The sequence below is a fragment of the Furipterus horrens genome, unplaced genomic scaffold, assembly GCF_987537825.1.
Source record: "Furipterus horrens unplaced genomic scaffold, mFurHor1.1.pri manual_scaffold_3, whole genome shotgun sequence".
Lineage (NCBI taxonomy): Eukaryota > Metazoa > Chordata > Mammalia > Chiroptera > Furipteridae > Furipterus > Furipterus horrens.
In genome coordinates, this window is record NW_028327173.1 from 44,109,975 (window position 1) to 44,129,577 (window position 19,603).

General features: G+C 36.1%; 1 protein-coding gene across 1 annotated transcript in view; it reads left to right on the forward strand.

Annotated features, from left to right (window-relative positions):
* PATJ (PATJ crumbs cell polarity complex component) overlaps positions 1–19,603 on the forward strand; it is a 319,938-nt gene that overhangs the window by 59,214 nt on the left and 241,121 nt on the right. Inside the window, exons 15-17 of the mRNA XM_090269550.1 lie at positions 3,016–3,150; positions 7,556–7,717; positions 10,914–11,045. Of these exons, the coding sequence (XP_090125676.1) occupies positions 3,016–3,150; positions 7,556–7,717; positions 10,914–11,045 (429 nt within the window). The remainder of the gene's footprint in view (positions 1–3,015; positions 3,151–7,555; positions 7,718–10,913; positions 11,046–19,603) is intronic.

The window sequence follows — 19,603 nt, forward strand, 5'->3', positions numbered from 1 at the left end:
GCACTTCAGCTTACTCTTGATTTCAGCTATTCCATGGATTTGGGGGTCAATCACGTGACTAGAGCAGGATTGATAAAGGGCTGGAACTGGAGATTGGTATCAAGTCCCTCCTTAATCCTTTTGTTTTTTTATGGGAGACACATTATTATAAAAGTTGCAAAGATCTGTGTGTGTGTACTGCAGTGTCTTTGTTTTCATTTGGACACTTATTTCTATGCAGAAATTGCTACCACACTTATGTGCTATACAAGTAGTTGAAGGTTAGTTAGCAGTATAACTAAACAGTAATGCTGCCAGTCTCCTTCAGACAAATAATAAATAAATAAATAAATAAATAAATAAATAAATTTAAAAGAAATTGCTATCACAATCTACTCAGTTACTCAAACCCAAAACTTAGAAATTAATCTTTTTCACTAATTTCGCACAAGGAGTCCCCCAGCAGGCTCTTTGTAGGGCTGATTCATTCTCATCCTTTGCATCTCAACTTCAACGTATCCCCATCTCTGTGAAACCTACTCTTGACGGACTTTCCAAAATGGCCTGCACCAATCATGTCTGATATCTTGGCCTTTATTAGTTCCTTCATAGCACTTACCATAACTCGTAATTGTTTGTTTATTTTTCACTTGTTTGCTGGTGAATTATTTGTTTACTTACTTGTTTGCATGTATCTGTCTTCTCTCTTGTATGTTGTCTGTCTCCACACTAAGGTGTTAGTTCCATGAAGGTAGAGACTGTTTCTTGCATTCACCCTATAATTCCAGCTCATAGCTCAAATTCTTGCACATGGTTTATCGCCTATGAATATATGCTAGGTAGCATATTCAACCTAGATTACAGACAAGTAGGATGCTGGTAAAATCTAGTTCTCAGAAAGAAAGCAAAAAAAAAAAGCACTTATTATCTGATCTCAGAGGTGTACCAGTCCCACCATGGTAGGTTTCCAGCTACCAAAAATGACATCAATGAAGGCTGAGCTGAGAAAGGGTTCCAAGGAGCACTTCACTGTTGCGGGTTGCTCTGTGGGGGCAGGACTGCTGCGTTACCCAATCCAGCTGCAGTTAGCAACTAAACAAGTCAATCGTCACATCTCTTTCAGTTGTTTACCCCTTCAGGAGTCTCTTAGGTTCTTAGAGAGTATTTCTACCATACATATGTAACAGAAGTCCCTTCAGGAACACAGATAAAATGTGTTAAGTATAATCAAGAAATGATGGATTTTGAATACTTATTACATGTATTTTTAATATTTAATTGTAACCTTATATAATATAATTTTTAATAATGGCTATATTTAACAACCAGTTTGCAAAATTCCTGAAAATTGAACAATCTGCTCCTAGGAGCAGGCTTCAGTACCCCACTGGAGATGACCACTCTCTGCCCTAATGTTTGGCTCATAAACAAAGGAAGGAAGAGAGTTGACTGAGATGGTTGAGTAAATTGTTATTACAGAGATGTTTCTCTGAGAGTTTTTATTCATCTTTTACTATTACAGAAAATGACTGTAACATCTCCTTCTAGTTTGGTATACAGATTTGGTACAATGACTAGAGGAGAGAATAAAGTGGCATCAGCAGTGGGAAAAAAAGAAATCAGAGATGGAATAAGAGTAAGAACTTCCATTGAGAGTGCTAGAACGTCTTATTGCCAGAGATGGTTGTAGATCCTGAGGTGCTTAGTGGTCAAGAGCACTTACTTTTCAGAAAACTATCCCAGGGCCAAAGCCATTTATGCCTATTTTAAGTCCTTGAGGTCTTAATCAGCTGGACTTCTTGCCACTTCAAATTTGTCTGTGTGTTTGAAGTGGGATAGAAATGAGCCCCAGGTGGTGTCTGAGGCAAGGCCTTTGAAATGCTGGGGACTCAGAGCAGATGACTAAGGGGAAGTGACAAGCCCAGAGGTCACAGAGAATAGGGAGTAAGGGGGAAAGAGCCATGCCGTGGATGCATTGCCACCTTGTGTAGGGTTTTCTCCTTATCTTAGATAAACATACTGTCGGTACAGGAAATATAAATCATAATTGGTATCATTTACCATACTTGAGTTTATACAGCCACAGTGAGAAATCATTAGCACAATCTTTGAAAGTCAAGGGAATGGAGTTTGGTGAATGCCTTTGAACTTTGCAGCCCACAACACCAAGACACTCATTTCTTCCCTTTGACATTAGCTGGTTTCTTAGCTCGTGACTCATTTCTTAGCTCATGTAAATCTTTTAGGCCAGCAACACCAACCTTAGTTTGGAATAATGATTACCTCTCTTCTTACACACCCATACCTTCCTGCAAATCAGAAGTCATTTTGTTTATGTTGATGAGATGGAGAAGGACATCTTGAATGATGTACCACCTCTCAAGGATTTGTTCAAATAACATTTTCTTTAATTAAAAAATATTTTCACTTACAGTCAAATAACATTTAATGAGCCCATGTTTAGTGCCTGGTACTCTTTCAGGGCCTGAGGTTATAGAGAGAAAAGATACGACTTTGTACTCAAGCATGGGAACAATCAAGAAAACAGAAATTTTAAACACGGTTATGTTGTGAGCTGTGATGGCAACATGCACAGGGTCGTACTGGACCCCAGATGGAGGTGGGTTAACTCAGGTATCAGGAAGTACTTTCTGGAAGTGACCCTTTTGATATTGAAGCGTTTGTGGAAGTTAATTAGATAATAAAGAGGAGTTAGCATGTTCCTGGAGATTGAAAGCCCTGTAGAAAAGTGAAATACAAAATCAATAGTGGGAACTTCGGGAAGTTTGGAGTGCCTAGAGCTTAGAATTGAAGATAGGGCTTTGTATGTCTGCTTCTTAATTCTCAGGGAATCTAAAATGAAAAGAGGAGCCAGAACAAGAAGACAAGCAATTTCGTATTTCCCATATTGTCCTCCTTTTGGATTTTTGTGATCTGATTCAAGGGGTGGAGCTGTTCTGTCAAAAACTAATGGAGGATTAACAGCCAGATAGGTCCTTGTGGTGTCTGATATTATTGCTCTTTATTTTGCTGCAGCTCCTGCCTATTCACACTCTGAGACTTGGCATGGAAGTGGATTCCTTTGATGGGCACCATTATATCTCTTCAGTTGTTCCAGGCGGTCCTATTGATACACTGAGCCTCCTTCAGCCAGAGGATGAGCTTCTTGAGGTAAAATTTATAAATGAACAGACAGGAATTGTTAAGCTCCAGGAGAGTGTGTTCTCACCAGAAATCCCCTGAATTATATTATCAACAATGCTAGTGAAATGTAACCTGCTTAGAATGACTTGGTGACTGTAGTTAATATGGTATTGGGTACTTCAAGGTAGCTAAGAGATCTTAAATGTTCTCACTACACACAGACAAAAATGGTAACTGTGAGATGGTGGAATTGTTAATAACCTTACTATGGTAATCATATTACAATATATGTGTGTCTGTCAGATTATCACATTATATACCTTAAACCCACACAATGTTATACGTCAATTATATTTCAGTGAAGCTGGAAAAAATAAAAGACAAAGAAAAATACTAACAGCTTATATAATGATAAAGGAAGTAGATAATATGCTTTAACTTCATTTCTCCCATCTTTTGGGACTCCTGAGATATTTGAATGCTTATTTAAATAAATGACTAAGAAAGAAGCTAATGTCCTATTTTAGTTTCATAGCATAATTAGTATTTTTTTGAGCAAAGTTCTTTTTGGGAATCTAATTCATGACCCTTAGAAACATGTAGTCACATTTATTTGCAGGTTTTGTTGATTATTTCTAATAAGGATTAGAGTTGGATGACCTCAGGCTTATGTATTCTTGACTAGTTTTCAGATTGTCTCCTTGGGACTCTGTCCCCACAACATGGCAGCCTCTAGCAGACTCACTCAGGCTCCCCAGCCCCTCTTCAGTCAGATCGATTCTAGAACACTTCTGCTTTGACCTGACTTTCTTGAGAGATTTTGTTAGATTGGAAACTCCTATAACATAATAAACAAACCAATTGAGACTGAAACCCCTAATTTTACATATAAGATAATAAGGCATTGATTTCCTCCAACTTTATACACTGATAGAATAACTTTAGTTCATGTTTTCTAACCCCTTTTTCCCTGTTTTCTTTTTTGTGTATGTGTTTTTGTTTGTTTGTTTGTTTGTTTAATACATCATACTACGTCCTAAGCTTCTAAAAAAAAAGATGTGGGGAATGGTCAAACTTAGAGAAGACTACATAGAAGAGATTTTTTTCTCCCAAGAGTTAGGAACCACAAGAAGCCAGCTCTAGGTTGGGTTTAATAGTATCAGCCTAGTAGATATAGCCAAGCTTAGAATTCCACAAGCCTTGGTTATAGAAATTTCTTTCTAAAATTTATGTTTGCTCAAAGTGGAATGACCAAGCTAGCAAACAGGTTTCTTGTTAGGTGCAACTGCATTTTTTAGCGGTGTCCAGCCACCTAGGAGAGTATGTTGAAATTCAAGGTTAGAGGGAAAAGGGCTACTACTAATTGTTGTCAAATTCTGTAACAAGCTTGGGAGGGCAGGCTGTTGGGGTCCTATTGTAAAATGTAATAAGTTAGTTATTTTATAGTTGTTCAAGGAATGATATTGGATGCTTATTGGCAGATTACTGCCCTAAATTTTACTATGTTACTTATGGTTTTTTATTTGTTCTGAATCATGTCTTTCTTTCTGATTTGCTGGGTACATGGCATAGCTTTGTGGCTATCACACATGATAATCTGTAGATTGGAGGCCATTTGGAAACCATATCTCTATTATATAGTTGTTAGATATGGAGAAATGACGTGTATTAGTTTGGGAGATGTGGAAATATGAGCAAAAACCAGTTTAGTTCACTCTTTTGTGGTAAAATATACATAACATATAATTTACATTTTAAGCATTTTTAGTGTATAATTCACTAGTAGTATATGGTAGGTGATAAAGAAATGTTAGCTGGATCTGAGTAGAGCAAGTATAAATGATTCCAGCCATCAACTGAGTCTTCTGTTCCTTAGCCAAGGTTAGGATTCCATGGGCCTTCAACCTTGTAATAGAATGTGGTGTGATAAGGCAGCATGAAGACTTGAATTTGTAAGTATAGATTTTTGGTGAAAGAACTTGGGATACGGAAAGAAGCTCAGGTTTGAAAGTCAGAAGAGCTGCTTTTGGTTCTGAATTTGCCACAGCATGGCCATGTCCCTTGACATGTTGCTTAACTTTTTGAGAATCAATTTCTTCATCAATAAATGCATACTTCACTATATGTTTCTGAGGATCTAACGGAATATCATCCATGTAAACTCTAAAGCATTATCTCCCTGTGAGACAGTAGCAATATTATCACTGTGGAAAGGCATGTGTGAGAGGTGGAGTGAGGATTGAATGAGGTAATGTAGTGGCATAATACTTGTATAGTATTATGTACTCTGCCAGTGAGTACACGTGTGTGCGTTTTCTAGTCACTGTCTGAACATTTGAGATTTGACAGCGCTTATGAGGGTCTCAATGTAAAAGACCTAGAGAATATTGTGAACTCGAAAATAAAAGTTGACTGCTTGGGAGTAACCAAATGTAGAAATAATAATTTTTTAAAATCTCTGTGAAGTTAGACAAATAAACTCCTGAACTTAAAATGTGTGTGTATGTGTGTGTGTGTTTAATGTACTCTTTAGAATTTAAAACCAGAAGCACAATATGCTTTGGGGTTGAACACTGACTGTGCCAAGTCTCCGCCCAGAGCCGCCGTTTACAGAGCCATAAATCCCCTTCAGACAGGAGCTGGTAATGGGAAATGTGACCAATCCCTTTACAGATAGAAGGTAGTGAGGAGGACTACCAGGCACTGCTATAATAATTGGAGACAATTCAAATAAATAAATAATGAGCCAAATGAATATTTAAATGTACTCCAAGATAAAAACCTGAAAAGTGATTTTCTAATTTGTTAAAGTAACGTGAAACACAAACTAGTACTGTGTATGGGAGAATTACTGCTTTGATTGTATGTGCTTGCCTTATTTTTCAGTGTAAGTCACTCCCCGTTTGGTTGGTTTTAGAACTTTATGTGCTGTGGCACCGGTTGTCACCATGAACATGGTGTGACAAGTGACGGGTACCTCCCTGCCCATTTTTGTGTGAGGATTGGCTTGTAATTCTTCCAAGGAATACCTTTCATCTGCTGCTGAACTTGCTATCCCTTGGCCCTTTCAGCCGTCAAAGCCTTGGGAGATGATATTTGTGTTTCCACTAGGGCTAGCACCCTGAAGCAGATGTGGGTTTCTTTACTCCACGGTGATTTCTTTGTAAATAATTAAGAGGCAGGGAGATTGTCTGGCCTGATGGCTAAGTGCTTGGTACGTTACAGGCCTGAGAATGGTTCCAAGGGACAATTGATTCAGGGCTCAGATCACTGCTGATGGGCTGCTTCCAACAACCCACTGTGCTCTTATTCTCTGAACAATGACAGATTTTGTGGAAAGGTTCCTCCCAGGAAAGGCAGCCCTGCCAGTCCTCTGGACATTAGTGCTGCACCTGTCAGAAATTAATGCCAGACCAGAAATGTCTTTAAAACTAGTAATGCTGCTGAACTCTCCCAGGAAGGTAGAGTTAGATATGAAAAGATTATTTGTTACTGGTCTGTATTCATGCCTCAGCCTTTTGGAAGTAGCAGACAGATCAACTTTTTGTTACTTTTAGTCAAAACTGGCAGAGGTCCTTGAGCTAGTCATATCTATGGAAAATTAGAATAGACATCTTTATAAATCATCTTTGGTGCAAAATATTGTTATACACTAAAAAGAATATGAAATTTAGATAATTTGGATGATAAACATTACTCATTATTAGGAAATAGCTGGTTATCTTTTTGTTCTTTTAAACATATGGGACATGAAAAATAATACCAAAACCGACACACTTTCTACAATTCATAACTGTGTCAGAGGAGCATATGACAATAGAACTGATGCAAAGTTAGATGTAGTTTCCTATAGAAGGGATTTCTCTCGATCTGGTATTAAGAGTTTGTGGGATGTGAAAGAAGATTGTGAACTGAGGGTAAATTCTGACAGCCTAGTAGTCTAGATTTTGTTACCTACACGTTGTAAGTTCAGCGGCTATTAACAGCCTCAAAATTAGTCTTATCATCTATAGTGATATTCTTATAAAATGAAAAAGCAAGAGGAAATGGTCTTACGAAGGCTGTAAATGATATTTAGTGTGTTTAAGGAGAGATGGGTAGAGGGAGACAGGAAAATATAACATTGGAGTACAGAAAGCGGAAACCATGGAGGTGTGAAATATTAGATCACGTACCCAGCAAAAGTTGTACTCTGCACACATTTTATACTTTATTGACCCAAGTTTGACAAAGGTTTAACCATAGTTTCAATAAATTTTAAGGGTTTCTAATGTTTTTAGTTACTACTAAAATAATGTTATGTTTAGGCCCTTTCTTTACAGGGAAAGTAGAACAGTATCCTATTTTCATCCCGATAAGTTGATGTAAACCAGAGATTTTTGTGTTTTTCATTTGGGGCCTCCTTAATTCTGACTTACCCTTGTCTTTCTAGGTCAATGGTGTGCAGCTCTATGGGAAGTCTCGCCGAGAAGCAGTCTCCTTTCTTAAAGAAGTGCCGCCCCCCTTTACTTTGGTTTGTTGTCGACGGTTGTTTGATGATGAAGCCTCTGTAGATGAACCAAGGACCACTGAGGCCCCTCTTCCTGAGATGGAGGTACTAAACTAATGCACTGCAGTTCCCACAGACATGCCCATTCATCAAGGATACCCCCCAAAGTGTATTACAATATGAAAGGGGGGGGTATTTTTTCCTTCTTTTATTTGACTACATTAGCTCTCAATAGCAACAATACATAGCTTTCAAATTGTTACTTTTCATTTAATGTCATTAAAAAATTTTTCCCCTTGAAATATTTGTGGCATTAATGTACAAGCACTCTGATTTTAGAGAACCCTTTTTTGTATTTGCCTGGGCTCATTACTTTTGGCTCCCAGTTTAACTCAGTTCATCTTAATAAGTTTAAGATGTTGGTAAGTGTTGAATATCTAATAGACTTCCCCTTTTCCAGAGCCTTAAAAATATGAAGATCTATGACCAATTTTGAAGTGAGTCTAAAAATTGCTGTAAAAATCTCCGCAAGATAAGACAATAAAATAACACTTTCTGTGCTCTTGTAACTCTTTTTTCTTAAAAGAGCATTATAATTTTGAGAACTATTTAAGCACACACTTGTCATTTTATGCCGTTTGTAACCTCATCTGTTCTGCTGCTTCCACCTTTCCAGACTCTTCTAGATTATAATTTCATTAACCAAAGTTTAGATCATGGGCCCTTTCCTTTTACCTGCCTATGGTCTGAATTTCAAAACACAGGGACTCTAGTCCTGCTCTGCCACTTAATGATTGTGAATCTTTGAGCAAATAACTTGACTTTCTGTTCATAGTCTTCCTCTGAAAAATGGGATACTTGGAGTACTTAACCACCTCATCAGTTTGTGTGAGGAAGAGATGAGGTCGTGAGTGCAAAGTTCTCCGCACAATGCCTTGCACGTGGGAAGTGCTCAGAAAAGTTAGCTGTAGCTATTTTTGACTCCTCCAGTTCACCCACATTTGTTTTCTGATCTAAAGGATATGCACTGTCTTATAGTCACAGATATTATTAAGCTTGTTCTTACCAGAAAACGGTCAGCTCCTAAGGGAAGAAGCCATATCTTAAAATTATTTTGTATCTCATAGTGTTTTTATTCTCTACTGGACATATAAAAAGTGCTTAGTAAATTATTGATTGAGACTCTCTTTTTAGATGTTTCTTTTTAGTAAAACATACTTCAAAGAAGGGACTCAAATGCCACTTTTGTGATTCTTGCTGTCTTTACTAAAATTCAATGTGGGTGATGGCTTACCTCTAAAGGTTGATAAAAGTGCCTTTAATCTAATCTTATAGGGTGTGTAAATCACCAGCATAGCTTGCTGACTCTCTCCTCCCATCTGTCATACCTTACCACAATGGGTAAGCAACAGCTCTGAATTATGCTAAGTGTCAGCCTTGCTGCCCATTAGTTGATTGCATTCCATTCTGTAAATAGAGGAGTTATGCAGAAATGATTGTATCAAAGTGATATATTTCAGGTTGGAGAAGAATATCTTCTATACCATCGATGCCTTGAAATTTCTATAAACTTGGGTTTTATAATTGTATGTGTTTTTGTTTGTTTGTTTGTTTGTTTTTTGTTTTTAATCCTGGCTATGTTTTCCATCTGTCTCTATTTTCATTTATCTCAATACCATCTTAGGTTTTTAAACTCTATCTGGTTAGGCAGCTCAGCCAAAATTCTAATGCTCATTAATCAGTGAGGGTATTAAATGCCCTAGTAAAACATCAATCATATTGTATTAGCCATTGGAACTTTACTTTTTATTGGAAGTGTTTTCTTTTTAAGTGTATCATTTCCTCACATCAGGCAGATATATACAGAGGTTATTGATCCAGAACATTCTCACTAATTTCAAGTTTTGTAATTCAAGAACCAAGAAATTGTTCCCATGTTTAGATTCAATCCACCATGAATTGAGTATTAACTTTCCATGTCCTGCAGGGACAATTTGAGGTTTGGACCCACCCTAATTAAAACATGTTTTTGTGTTTGCTCTGGTGCCTTACTCTTCCATATTAGAGGGGGTCCCCCCCCCAACTTTGATTCCATTAAATGGATTTTCTTATACTGGTCACTCAAAATTATATTTGCAGAAACAATACACTCTCACTTTATTTACTAGGATTACCAAAAGTTTTAAGAAGTCTACTTTTAAAAATTATTACTTAGTGTGTAGCTTTATTTTAAAAGAGTTTCATGGGAAACCCACTGAAAGATGGGTGATTTGTCGAGGGGTTTTTGTGAGCCAGGCACTACTGTGGGTTGAATAGGTAACCATGGTAAACTTTGCGGTAGCCTGCACAGAGTTTTCATTCTAGCCTGTGAGCCCGGCATTTTGTTAGTTGCTAGGGCTACAAAGAAAAAGAATATAATTCTTCAGCTTCAGATAGAAATTCAGAGTATTTTGGGCAAGTTAAATCATATTATAAAAAAACAACAATACAGTGCTATTAATAGGATAAAGACAGAAGGTTGAAGCAGCTATTCTCATTCTGAATAGTTGACTCATTGACCCTGTACCACTTAGCTTCCTAGAATTCCATATGGCAGTGACTCTTTTCCCTAAGAAGAGGGGAAGCTAGAATAGGGGGACTTTGGAGTGTGAGACCAGGGGAAATAACCAAGGAGCAGTCTACTGGATCGTTGTGCTGATGTACTTCCTCCAAGATGAGATTTTCATTATTTCATGTCAGTGATTTTTATTTGTTTTTAGACTTACATGATTCCCAAAGACTTGGATTTTTTTCAGTCTTATTTTTTTAGTAAAGTTTTTCTTGAAAACTTCAAGGAGCCAACAGAAGTGGTTTCTCTGTGTCCTGTCCTGGCTTCTCTCTGTGTTGGCATTCTCTCTCTACATAATTACGAGTTCAGGTATTGCTATTTAAATGTCTTATAAACTTTGTATGATGTTTTCACTTTTTCTTAAATTGCATATTTTTCCTTTTATGCTTCTAATGGGATGACAGAACTCATTGAAGTATAAGAGGTCAGTGTTAATACTTTGAATGAAATAGGTACTTTACATTAAAAAAAAAAACCCTATATGAACAATCTACATTTTTAAGTGCTTGAATTTTCATGAAGCTCTTAGAGTTTATATGCCCCAGTGCATGCCCCTTTAAAAAGATTCAATAGAAAAGCTATGCATGCCAAAGAGAATCCCCAGTTTGAGAAGAAGCTATGAGATTCCTGATGTGTTCTTTTCAGAATTCAAAGGACAGCATTGTGAAACATTTACATTCTTTGGTATTTCAGGCTGATCACAATGTAGATGTCAACACTGAAGAAGATGATGATGGAGAATTAGCACTATGGTCTCCTGAAGTCAAGATTGTTGAACTAGTAAAAGATCATAAAGGCTTGGGATTCAGCATTTTGGATTACCAGGTACAAGAACCTCTATAGAGTTTTTTGGAGTGATTAGTTTGTATAATGTTATGTGAAGTGGTAACTGTTTAAAGCACTCATTGACTTAGGTGAAATGGAATGATTTGATGTATAGTGCTACTGTCCAAAGATGAGGTGTCATATTGTCCATTGTTAACTTGACAATTGATAGCTCCCATAGTCAATTAATTGATGAATGATATGATAACTGGACAATAAAGAAAGTAATAGTGGTATGCCCATGGATGCTTTTAGAGACTGGAACTTGGTGAATTTTTTTATATGGAAGGTTCCCTCCCCCAGGTTTATTGAGATACATTTCACATACTATAAAATTGAACCATTCACCGCATACAGTTTGGTTGCTTTTAGTGTATTCAGAGTTGTGCAGCCATCACCACAATCTAATTTTAGAACATTTTCATCACCCCCAAAAGAAATCCTGTCCATATTAGTAGTAGTCATTCCCAATTACCCTCCTAGTCCTCCCCTTCACATGGAGGGTTTTATACTTTTGCTTACTTGTTAATCTCAATGAGTTTAATTAAGTAGAGATGTGAAATTTCTACTTGGTAAAATTATATATTTATATTTAATAATGGAACATATGATATTCATGTATATTTATGTACCCCAGATATGAGTAGGGTTAAAGTTACTGGTGCATTTGGGAGAGGATGTGAAAGGTCACAGTAGACATGTATATGTCTTACCAGTTTACCAGTTTATAGGACTTTTAGAGCTTCTGATTATTATGGGGAATTAAAACTGTTGGCAAGAAATCTCTTCACTTTTCAGATGCATATTTTAATACATTTATGCTGCCTAAACACATTGTGGTTTAATAAAGCAAAATGTATTCTATCAAAGCACATAAAATGCCAAGTGATATAAAAATCAATTCTTTTATTTTTAATATAATAAGGCAATTGGGAATAGATTAAAAGAAAAATACTTTAAGCATTATGTAAGACATTAAATCTCATATTTTGGCAGTGTGATTTAAGATTACTGAAATAGATCGTATCTGTTTCATTTTTGTTGGCATGTTTGTGTGCCAGATAACCTTCTTAGTTATTAGAACTTCTCTTTGGGATATTATTGAATTATGAGTTGTTGATTCCAAATAATGCATATTTGGGGAAATATTTTTATGAAAATATTAATACTGTAAGATTCTGAAGGTTTACATATTGGTTAATATTAGAGTACATAAAACAAATGGCCAGTATATATCATTATTTTCCTCCCCAATGTAGTTCTATTACCTAGCACATGGTAGGTGATTAACAAATATTTGCAGAATGATTGCATAAAGTTTAGTTTAACCAAAATTAACTGGGACTGAATGAACACATTCAACGGGATTTCTTGTTAATTATTCTGATAATTGGGATTTAGTTTAGAGAATACCTCTCTGATGTGGTCTTGGAGAGTCAGCTACATTTCCATTATCATTGGAATACATATATATATATTTACATACTTAGGTAATATATATATACCATAATGATTGCTTTTATCCTGTCAAAGGACATTACCTGCAAGTTTTATATTTTGAATATCACAAATTTAAAGCAGACAAGTGCTTTAGACGTTAATAAAAACTTCAGTAAAAGATGGAAAAAATAATTGATAGTTCTTAACAGTTTAATCTCCAGTTAACAGAAACATTTCTTTGAGTTTTGAGCTTTATACTTTAAAAAATACATGTAGTCTGTTCTAAATATGTAATTTTTTTTCTTCATTGCATTCCTATAGGAATGCATTGTAACATATCTTTTATTTTTTTAATTTTTATTTATAAAATTCTAGGGTTTTCCCCTCCTCATCTTCCTCACAATCATTATGCATGCAGTACTGACATTTATTTCTGCACGGATTATATATAGTAATTTTTCTGCAAAAGAAATGTTAGCTATTCTTTTTGTCTTTGTGCTTCTCAAAGAACTAATAGAAAAATACTTCATTTTCTAAATGCTGCTTTGATATATGTAAAGGACTCAGCTTTAGTTCTATATCTAAACTTTGGAAAAAATCTTAAATTGAATGTTTTTCTTAAGTCAGTCTTGAGTACATTTATAGTTGTACACAGCACATTTTCACCATTTGCAGTGGTATATAGAACTGTTTCCCACCATGACATTTAGATGACACGTAAACACAATTTAAAATTTGGCTTTGGCCAAGTTAAATTAATTGGTTATATTATCCCTTGTTGTAATTAGGTAATAAGTTTTAAAGTTCAAAAATATTTTTTGCAAGACCAGGTGAAGGTTTAGTAAAAAGGCTGTGTTCCTGGTTATTACTAAATTTGATGCATTCTGTATGAATTTATTGGGTACCCGAATAGGACCAGTGCAGATCCCTACCGCCAGCCCCAGGCTTAGCACATTTAGAATAAGAAGTATAGTAGAAGCATCTTGTCCACCTTAGCTATGGGAGGAAGTGTTACTAGAGTGGGGCACTTCCTGTTTGTAAAGCACCTGCATTAGCAGTATTGAAGAGATTGAAATTTACTTTGGAATATTAATTTCAGTTAATCACTTTCTTGCTAATGGGTTAGTCTCTAGAATAAGAAAATTCTCAAGAGCCTGCCAAAATTACATTTGACATCTATTCATGGGTGCTTATGTAATTTCTTCACTTATAAAATGGGGATAATAATGTCTAATCTCAAAGTATTGTTGTGGGCCAGGTAAATTAATGTGTAAAGAAGTGGAAATGTTACATTATTATGCAGATGTGAATATTATTAATAATGATCCAATTTAAAAAATAAAGTAAAATGTTTTTATATTTTCCTCAAAGATGGAGCCATACTACAATATGTATGTTTCAAATATGTAGTGAGATTAGGAAAATTAATGTTAGATGTCTTTGTTTAGGGAAGTCTAAATTTAATTATAAAATTACATTTAAGATATTTTATTTATTTATTTTTAGAGAGAGGGAAAAGAAGGGAGAAAGAAAGGGAGAGAAAGAAACATCAATCGGTTGTGTGCCACACACTCCCATCCCAGCCGGGGACCTGGCCTGCAACCCAGGCATGTGCACTGATCAGGAATCAAACCAGGGACCCTTCAGTTTGCAGGATGACACCCAACCCCCTGAACCACAGCAGTCAGGGCTAAAGGCAGCCAATTCTTGATGAGCCATATATAAATTATCCAATTGTGTTTTATTGGCCAGAAATTTACTTTTTACATAAACTGAGCCAAATCTTCAGAAAAAATGAGTGAGTTCATAAAGTATCTTGAGTTGACCATAGAAATACAGGGTAGCTGTCAAAACAGGTGATTCTGTGATTAACTATTGATGGAAGTTGTATAGCTAAGCAGAGGGAAGAAGCATATTTTTATACCTGAATGAAGGAGCTGAATCTACTAAGCAGTTCTATAGCTCAGTCATATGGCCAAAGAGCGAAGTATGGAAATTCATTTTCATGAAAGGCATTTAAAATAGATTAGAGCAAAGGAAAAGGAAAAAGCAACAGGGAAGACACAGTAGATATGATTCAGGTTGTAAGTCTTCTCATTAGATTTTAAGGTAAAGTGATAGTAACTTTGTTGACTGTGACTTGTAAGAAGGTAGAGTATTTGTTAATCTCTAATATTCTTAGGTAACTAGTAAAATCTTGCCCTGTGTATGTACTATATTAGAAGAGTCATTGATTGGGTACTCTAATGTTCATGTCTTATAGTATTGTCATGGAAAAGAGCAATGTGCATAATTTGTCAAGAGCATGAATATTGTGGCTATGTACTCTCTAAGCAACATAAAACTCTTCGGAAATTTGGTTATTAGATTTTGTAGTATAGTTTCTTAACTGTTTCTAAGTGTGGTTTACATACTGTACTCTAGTTATCTTTGTCTTGATTCCCTTCCCCAATATTTATGTTTAATGTTTTTATTCCTCGGAATATTACTAATATTCAGACAAATATTAATCCTCATATTTATACAAATAAAATTAATAAATATTTAACAGTAAGAGCTCACATTTGTTAAGTGTTTACTATTTGCTAGGCACTGTTCTAATTGCTTTATGTATTCCATACAAGAACCATAGAAAATACATACTATTATCCTCATTTTATTTATTATTTTTAAAAACATTTTATTGATTTCCTTTTAGAGAGAGGGGAAAGGAGGTAGAAAGAGAGGGTGAGAAACATCGACATGAGAGAGAAACATTGATCAGCTGCCTCTCACGTGTCCCAACCGGGGACTGCACCTGCAACCCAGGCATGTGCTCTGACTGGAAATCAAACCGGTGACCTTCTACTTTGTGGGACAACACCCAACCAACTGAGTCTCACCTGTCAGGGCTATTATCCTCATTTTAGAATTGAGGACCCTTAAGCACAGAGAGCTTAAGTAACTAGTCCAAATTCACACTTACAGTATATGGCAGGACTAGAATTTAATTCAGACAGTTGGCTCCCAGAGTCATTGCTTTTAACCACCATAATCTACTGCTCCATTTCTTAGGAGAGTTGCTTCCATGTGCATTTTATTACTGGGGAATCCTTGTAATAAATTTATCACAGCAGATCTTTATATTTTTTCAGCTTGCAAAAAATGTTCATGCCTTAAAAAGAAGCTGCTAGATAGTACTCATTTCTAATACTTACATGAAAGTTCACTAAGTATTAAAATTAATATCATATTTATTGTGTAAGAACTAGTATTTATTGCTTCAAACAAAAATAATTACAAATTTAAGAATCCTAAGTTAGTGCAAGTATTTTGTTGTGGGTTAATGTTCAGTAATGGAGCAAATATTAGGTAGTCTGAGAATCGATAATTTTTAAAATCTACCAAAAATCTTGAAATGAATTTAGATTGTGTAGATTTTACCTTCAGTTGACCTTATAAATTAAACATGGCAAATGGATATTTTCTGGTGTTTTGATTTATGTTGAACTTTGCATAACCCCTTATGATTATAAATCACTAGGCTCGTTTGACATTAGCCAATTTTTGAACATTAGCCATGATATTGCCATTCTTGATACTTTTGAATGTTAAGTGATTTAGAAGATAAAATTTATTAACCAGCAGTTCTTCCTCCCACATGCCATGCCTCATATTTTTTCCCTTCTGATATGGACAGACTCAGTTTTTGTCAAAGTAGATGTGTTTGAAAGACTTTGGATTTACCTCAGATACTGAGAGTGATAAAAAATAGAAAGTATAATAGAAACAGCTTTTGAGAGAGGATTCATATGTAAATACTGTTAGTGATGCTTTAAAAAGTTGCATGAGTAACAGCATAATCAATAAAATATATTTAAAAAAAAAAAAAAAAAAGTTGCATGAAAGTCCACAGGCAAATAATAATTGATTGAAAAAAACAGTGGAAGTATTTCTCCCAATAAAAATTAACAATGATTAATTTTTCTTAATAGAAGAAATGAGTTATTGAACCCAAACAGTATTTGTCTTGGATATAGTATGCTTTAGTATTTGCGAGAAAAACTTAGTGTGCAGTTTTTGTGTGACTACTAATTCTATTAGGTTGAATTCTCTTTAAAAAAGACTTTTAGGCCCTGGCCAGGTGGCTCAGTTGGTTGGACCATTGTCGTACCATACATGAAAAGATTGCTGAGTCAATTCCAGGTCAGGGCACATACCTAGGTTGTGGGTTTGATCCCTGGTCGGGGCGCATACAAGAGGCAACCAATCAATGTTTCTCACATCATGTTGCCCTCTCTTCTCCTCTACCCTCCCTTACCCCTCCCCTCCCCTCTTCTCTCTCAATACTCCTCAAATCAAAAGACATATCCTCAGGTGAGGATTAAAAAAAATAAAAAGACTTTTAAAAGTTGTAGGAAGGGATTATATAAATTTCATGTATGTACCTTTAAATGATATTTTTCTTATCATATGCCCAACAGAATGACTTTCTGAACACATTAGAAATGTTTTAAAAATAAGTAATATGTATATATGGCATAAAAATTTAAAGGTTACATAAAGGTATCCCATTACAAGTAATACTATCTCTGGCCATAATCCCTCACTTCTCCCAGAGAAAACTCCAGATTTTCTTGTCTGTCCTCCCAGGATATTTTATACACACATGGTTGGATAAGGAATAGTTTTTTGGTTGCTAATTTTTTTTATACATAAATGAAATATATCACAACCACTTTAAATACATTGTGTTTCTCATCAATTGTATGTTCTTTTGTTTTAGTATTTATATAGTTACCTAGTTCTTTTTAATGACTGCATAGTATATTAGTGTCTATGTACAATAATTTTTTAACCAATCTCCTATATTCAGTTGGTGAGTATTTCAAATGAGGCTCTAGTGGATATCCTTGTCATACTCTTTTATAAAAAGGTGTGAATAAATCTTGTGATAAATTCCTGGAAGTGGGATTACGCATCAAAGAAAGCATATATCTTTTAAATTTAGGTATATTTTTACCAAATTGCTTGGACATAACTTTTTGTGAGACTCACATGTATTTAGACCACTTAAAATTAATGCCTTCTTATGTAGAGTCATTTCTTTATTCAGATCATTCTCTTGGAAAATTAAATGTAAGCAGTTATGTAATGCATGAACTTGCTAATTGTTTTCCATGATATGGACAGAATAAGAGATAGCAATTTATAACTATCAATTCTGTTTCAACTTTATATTGGCAGTAATTAATTTAGTCACCTTTATAGCTAAGAGGGCATAAACTTTTTATATTCAGACTTTGGTATTACTGCACAGAAGTCTATGCATATTTCCTCCACCTGTTTTAATTATGTTTATCAAAAAATTGAGTTTAGAAAAGGAAGAACTTTGGCCGGGTGGCTCAGTTGGTTGAAGCATTGCCCTATGCACCAAAAGGTTGCAAGTTTGATCCCCTGTCAGGGCACATACTGTGGTTGCAGGTTCGATCCCCAGTCAGGCATGTACAGAAGGCAACTGATTGATGGTTCTCTCTCATCTCTCTCTCTCTCTCTTTCTTTTTCTTCCTCTCTTTCTCCCTTCCTCTTTCTCTAAAATCAATTTAAGAAAATATATGAGGATTAAAAAAATGAAAGTGGAAGAAATTAGATATTTTAAGTTTTGCTGCCAGAGTTGAATGCTGGGTGAATTTGCATGAATGCTACCATAGTATATTGTATTCAGTAACTTGCAGAATCTCAATCTTTACATTCATATTAGCTGATTAGAGAATTCAGGATATAGAATTTGGTAGGTATTAATATAATTTTAACACATTGTACTACCATTGACCCTTGAGTAATCTGGGGGTTATGTACATCGACCCTGCACAGTCGAAAATACATTTATAACTTTTGACTCCCCACAAACATAACTACTAATAGTCTACTGTTGACTGAAAGCCTTACCGATAACATAATCAGTTAACACATATTTTGTATGTTAATGTATTATATACTGTATTTGTTGAATAAAGTAAGCTAGAGAAAAGAAAATTTATTAAGAAAATCGGGGACTTCTGGCCAAGATGAAGGCATAGACAGACATGCTGCATCTCCCTCCACAACTAAGAAAAAATACAACTACCTCAAAACTAGAAACAACCAGAAGTTCCAGAAAATAAAACTGCATAGAAATCCAGCACACAAAGATATAAAGAAGAAATACTCATCCAGACAGGTAGGAGGGACAGAGCTGGGGCAGAGAGGACCGGTGTGGTGGCGGGCCAACAGAAAGCACAGTCACAGGTTTTAAAAAGTCAGGAGGGACAACTGGGGAGCATTCTCAGCTCCTCACCAGACCTCGAAGCCCACGGTCCCAGCACCAGGGAAAATCAAGCCTCATTGCTTCTGACTATGCAGACCAGTGAGGGTTGGAGTGGAGGCAGAAACTGCTGGTCTCTCAGCAGAGTCCACTTGTGTAAAGGGCCCCCATGGTCCTAGAACATCCGCAGGCCCACTCACTCTGGGGACAACAGCCAAGGCAGCAGCTAGAGGGGCGCCAGTCCATTGAGGAAGTGGGAGAGGTGCCTGGAAACGGGGCGAGTGCTGGGCAGGCAGCATTGTTCCCTCTCAGACCCCTCCCCCTGCATACAGTACCACAACGTGATGAAACAGGTCACCCTGTACTGACGTATCCCTAAGGCTCTGCCCCTTACAACATGACAGGAGTGACAGCTCTACCTGGGACGCGGAGGCAAACAAACACAGGAGCCTGTCAGAATGAGAAGACAGAGAAGTATGGCCCAAAAGGGGAAACAGATCAAGGTTCCAGTAGGAGAACTAAGCGATGAGGAGATAGCCAACCTAACAGATGAGGAGATAGACAACCTAACAGATGCCGAATTCAAAACACTGGTGATGAAGATGCTCACGGGCTTGACAGATATGTTTGAATATCGCAAGTGCATAAGAGAAGAAGTGAAGGCTATGCTAAGTGAAACGTAGGAAAATCCACACAAAACCAATGGTAAAGAGAAAGAAACCAGAGTTCAAGTCAATGATTTGGAACATAAGGAAGAAAAAAACAGTCAACCAGTGCAGAATGTGGAAGCAGGAATTGAAAAAAAAGAGGAAAATTTCCCAAATTTTGTAAAGGA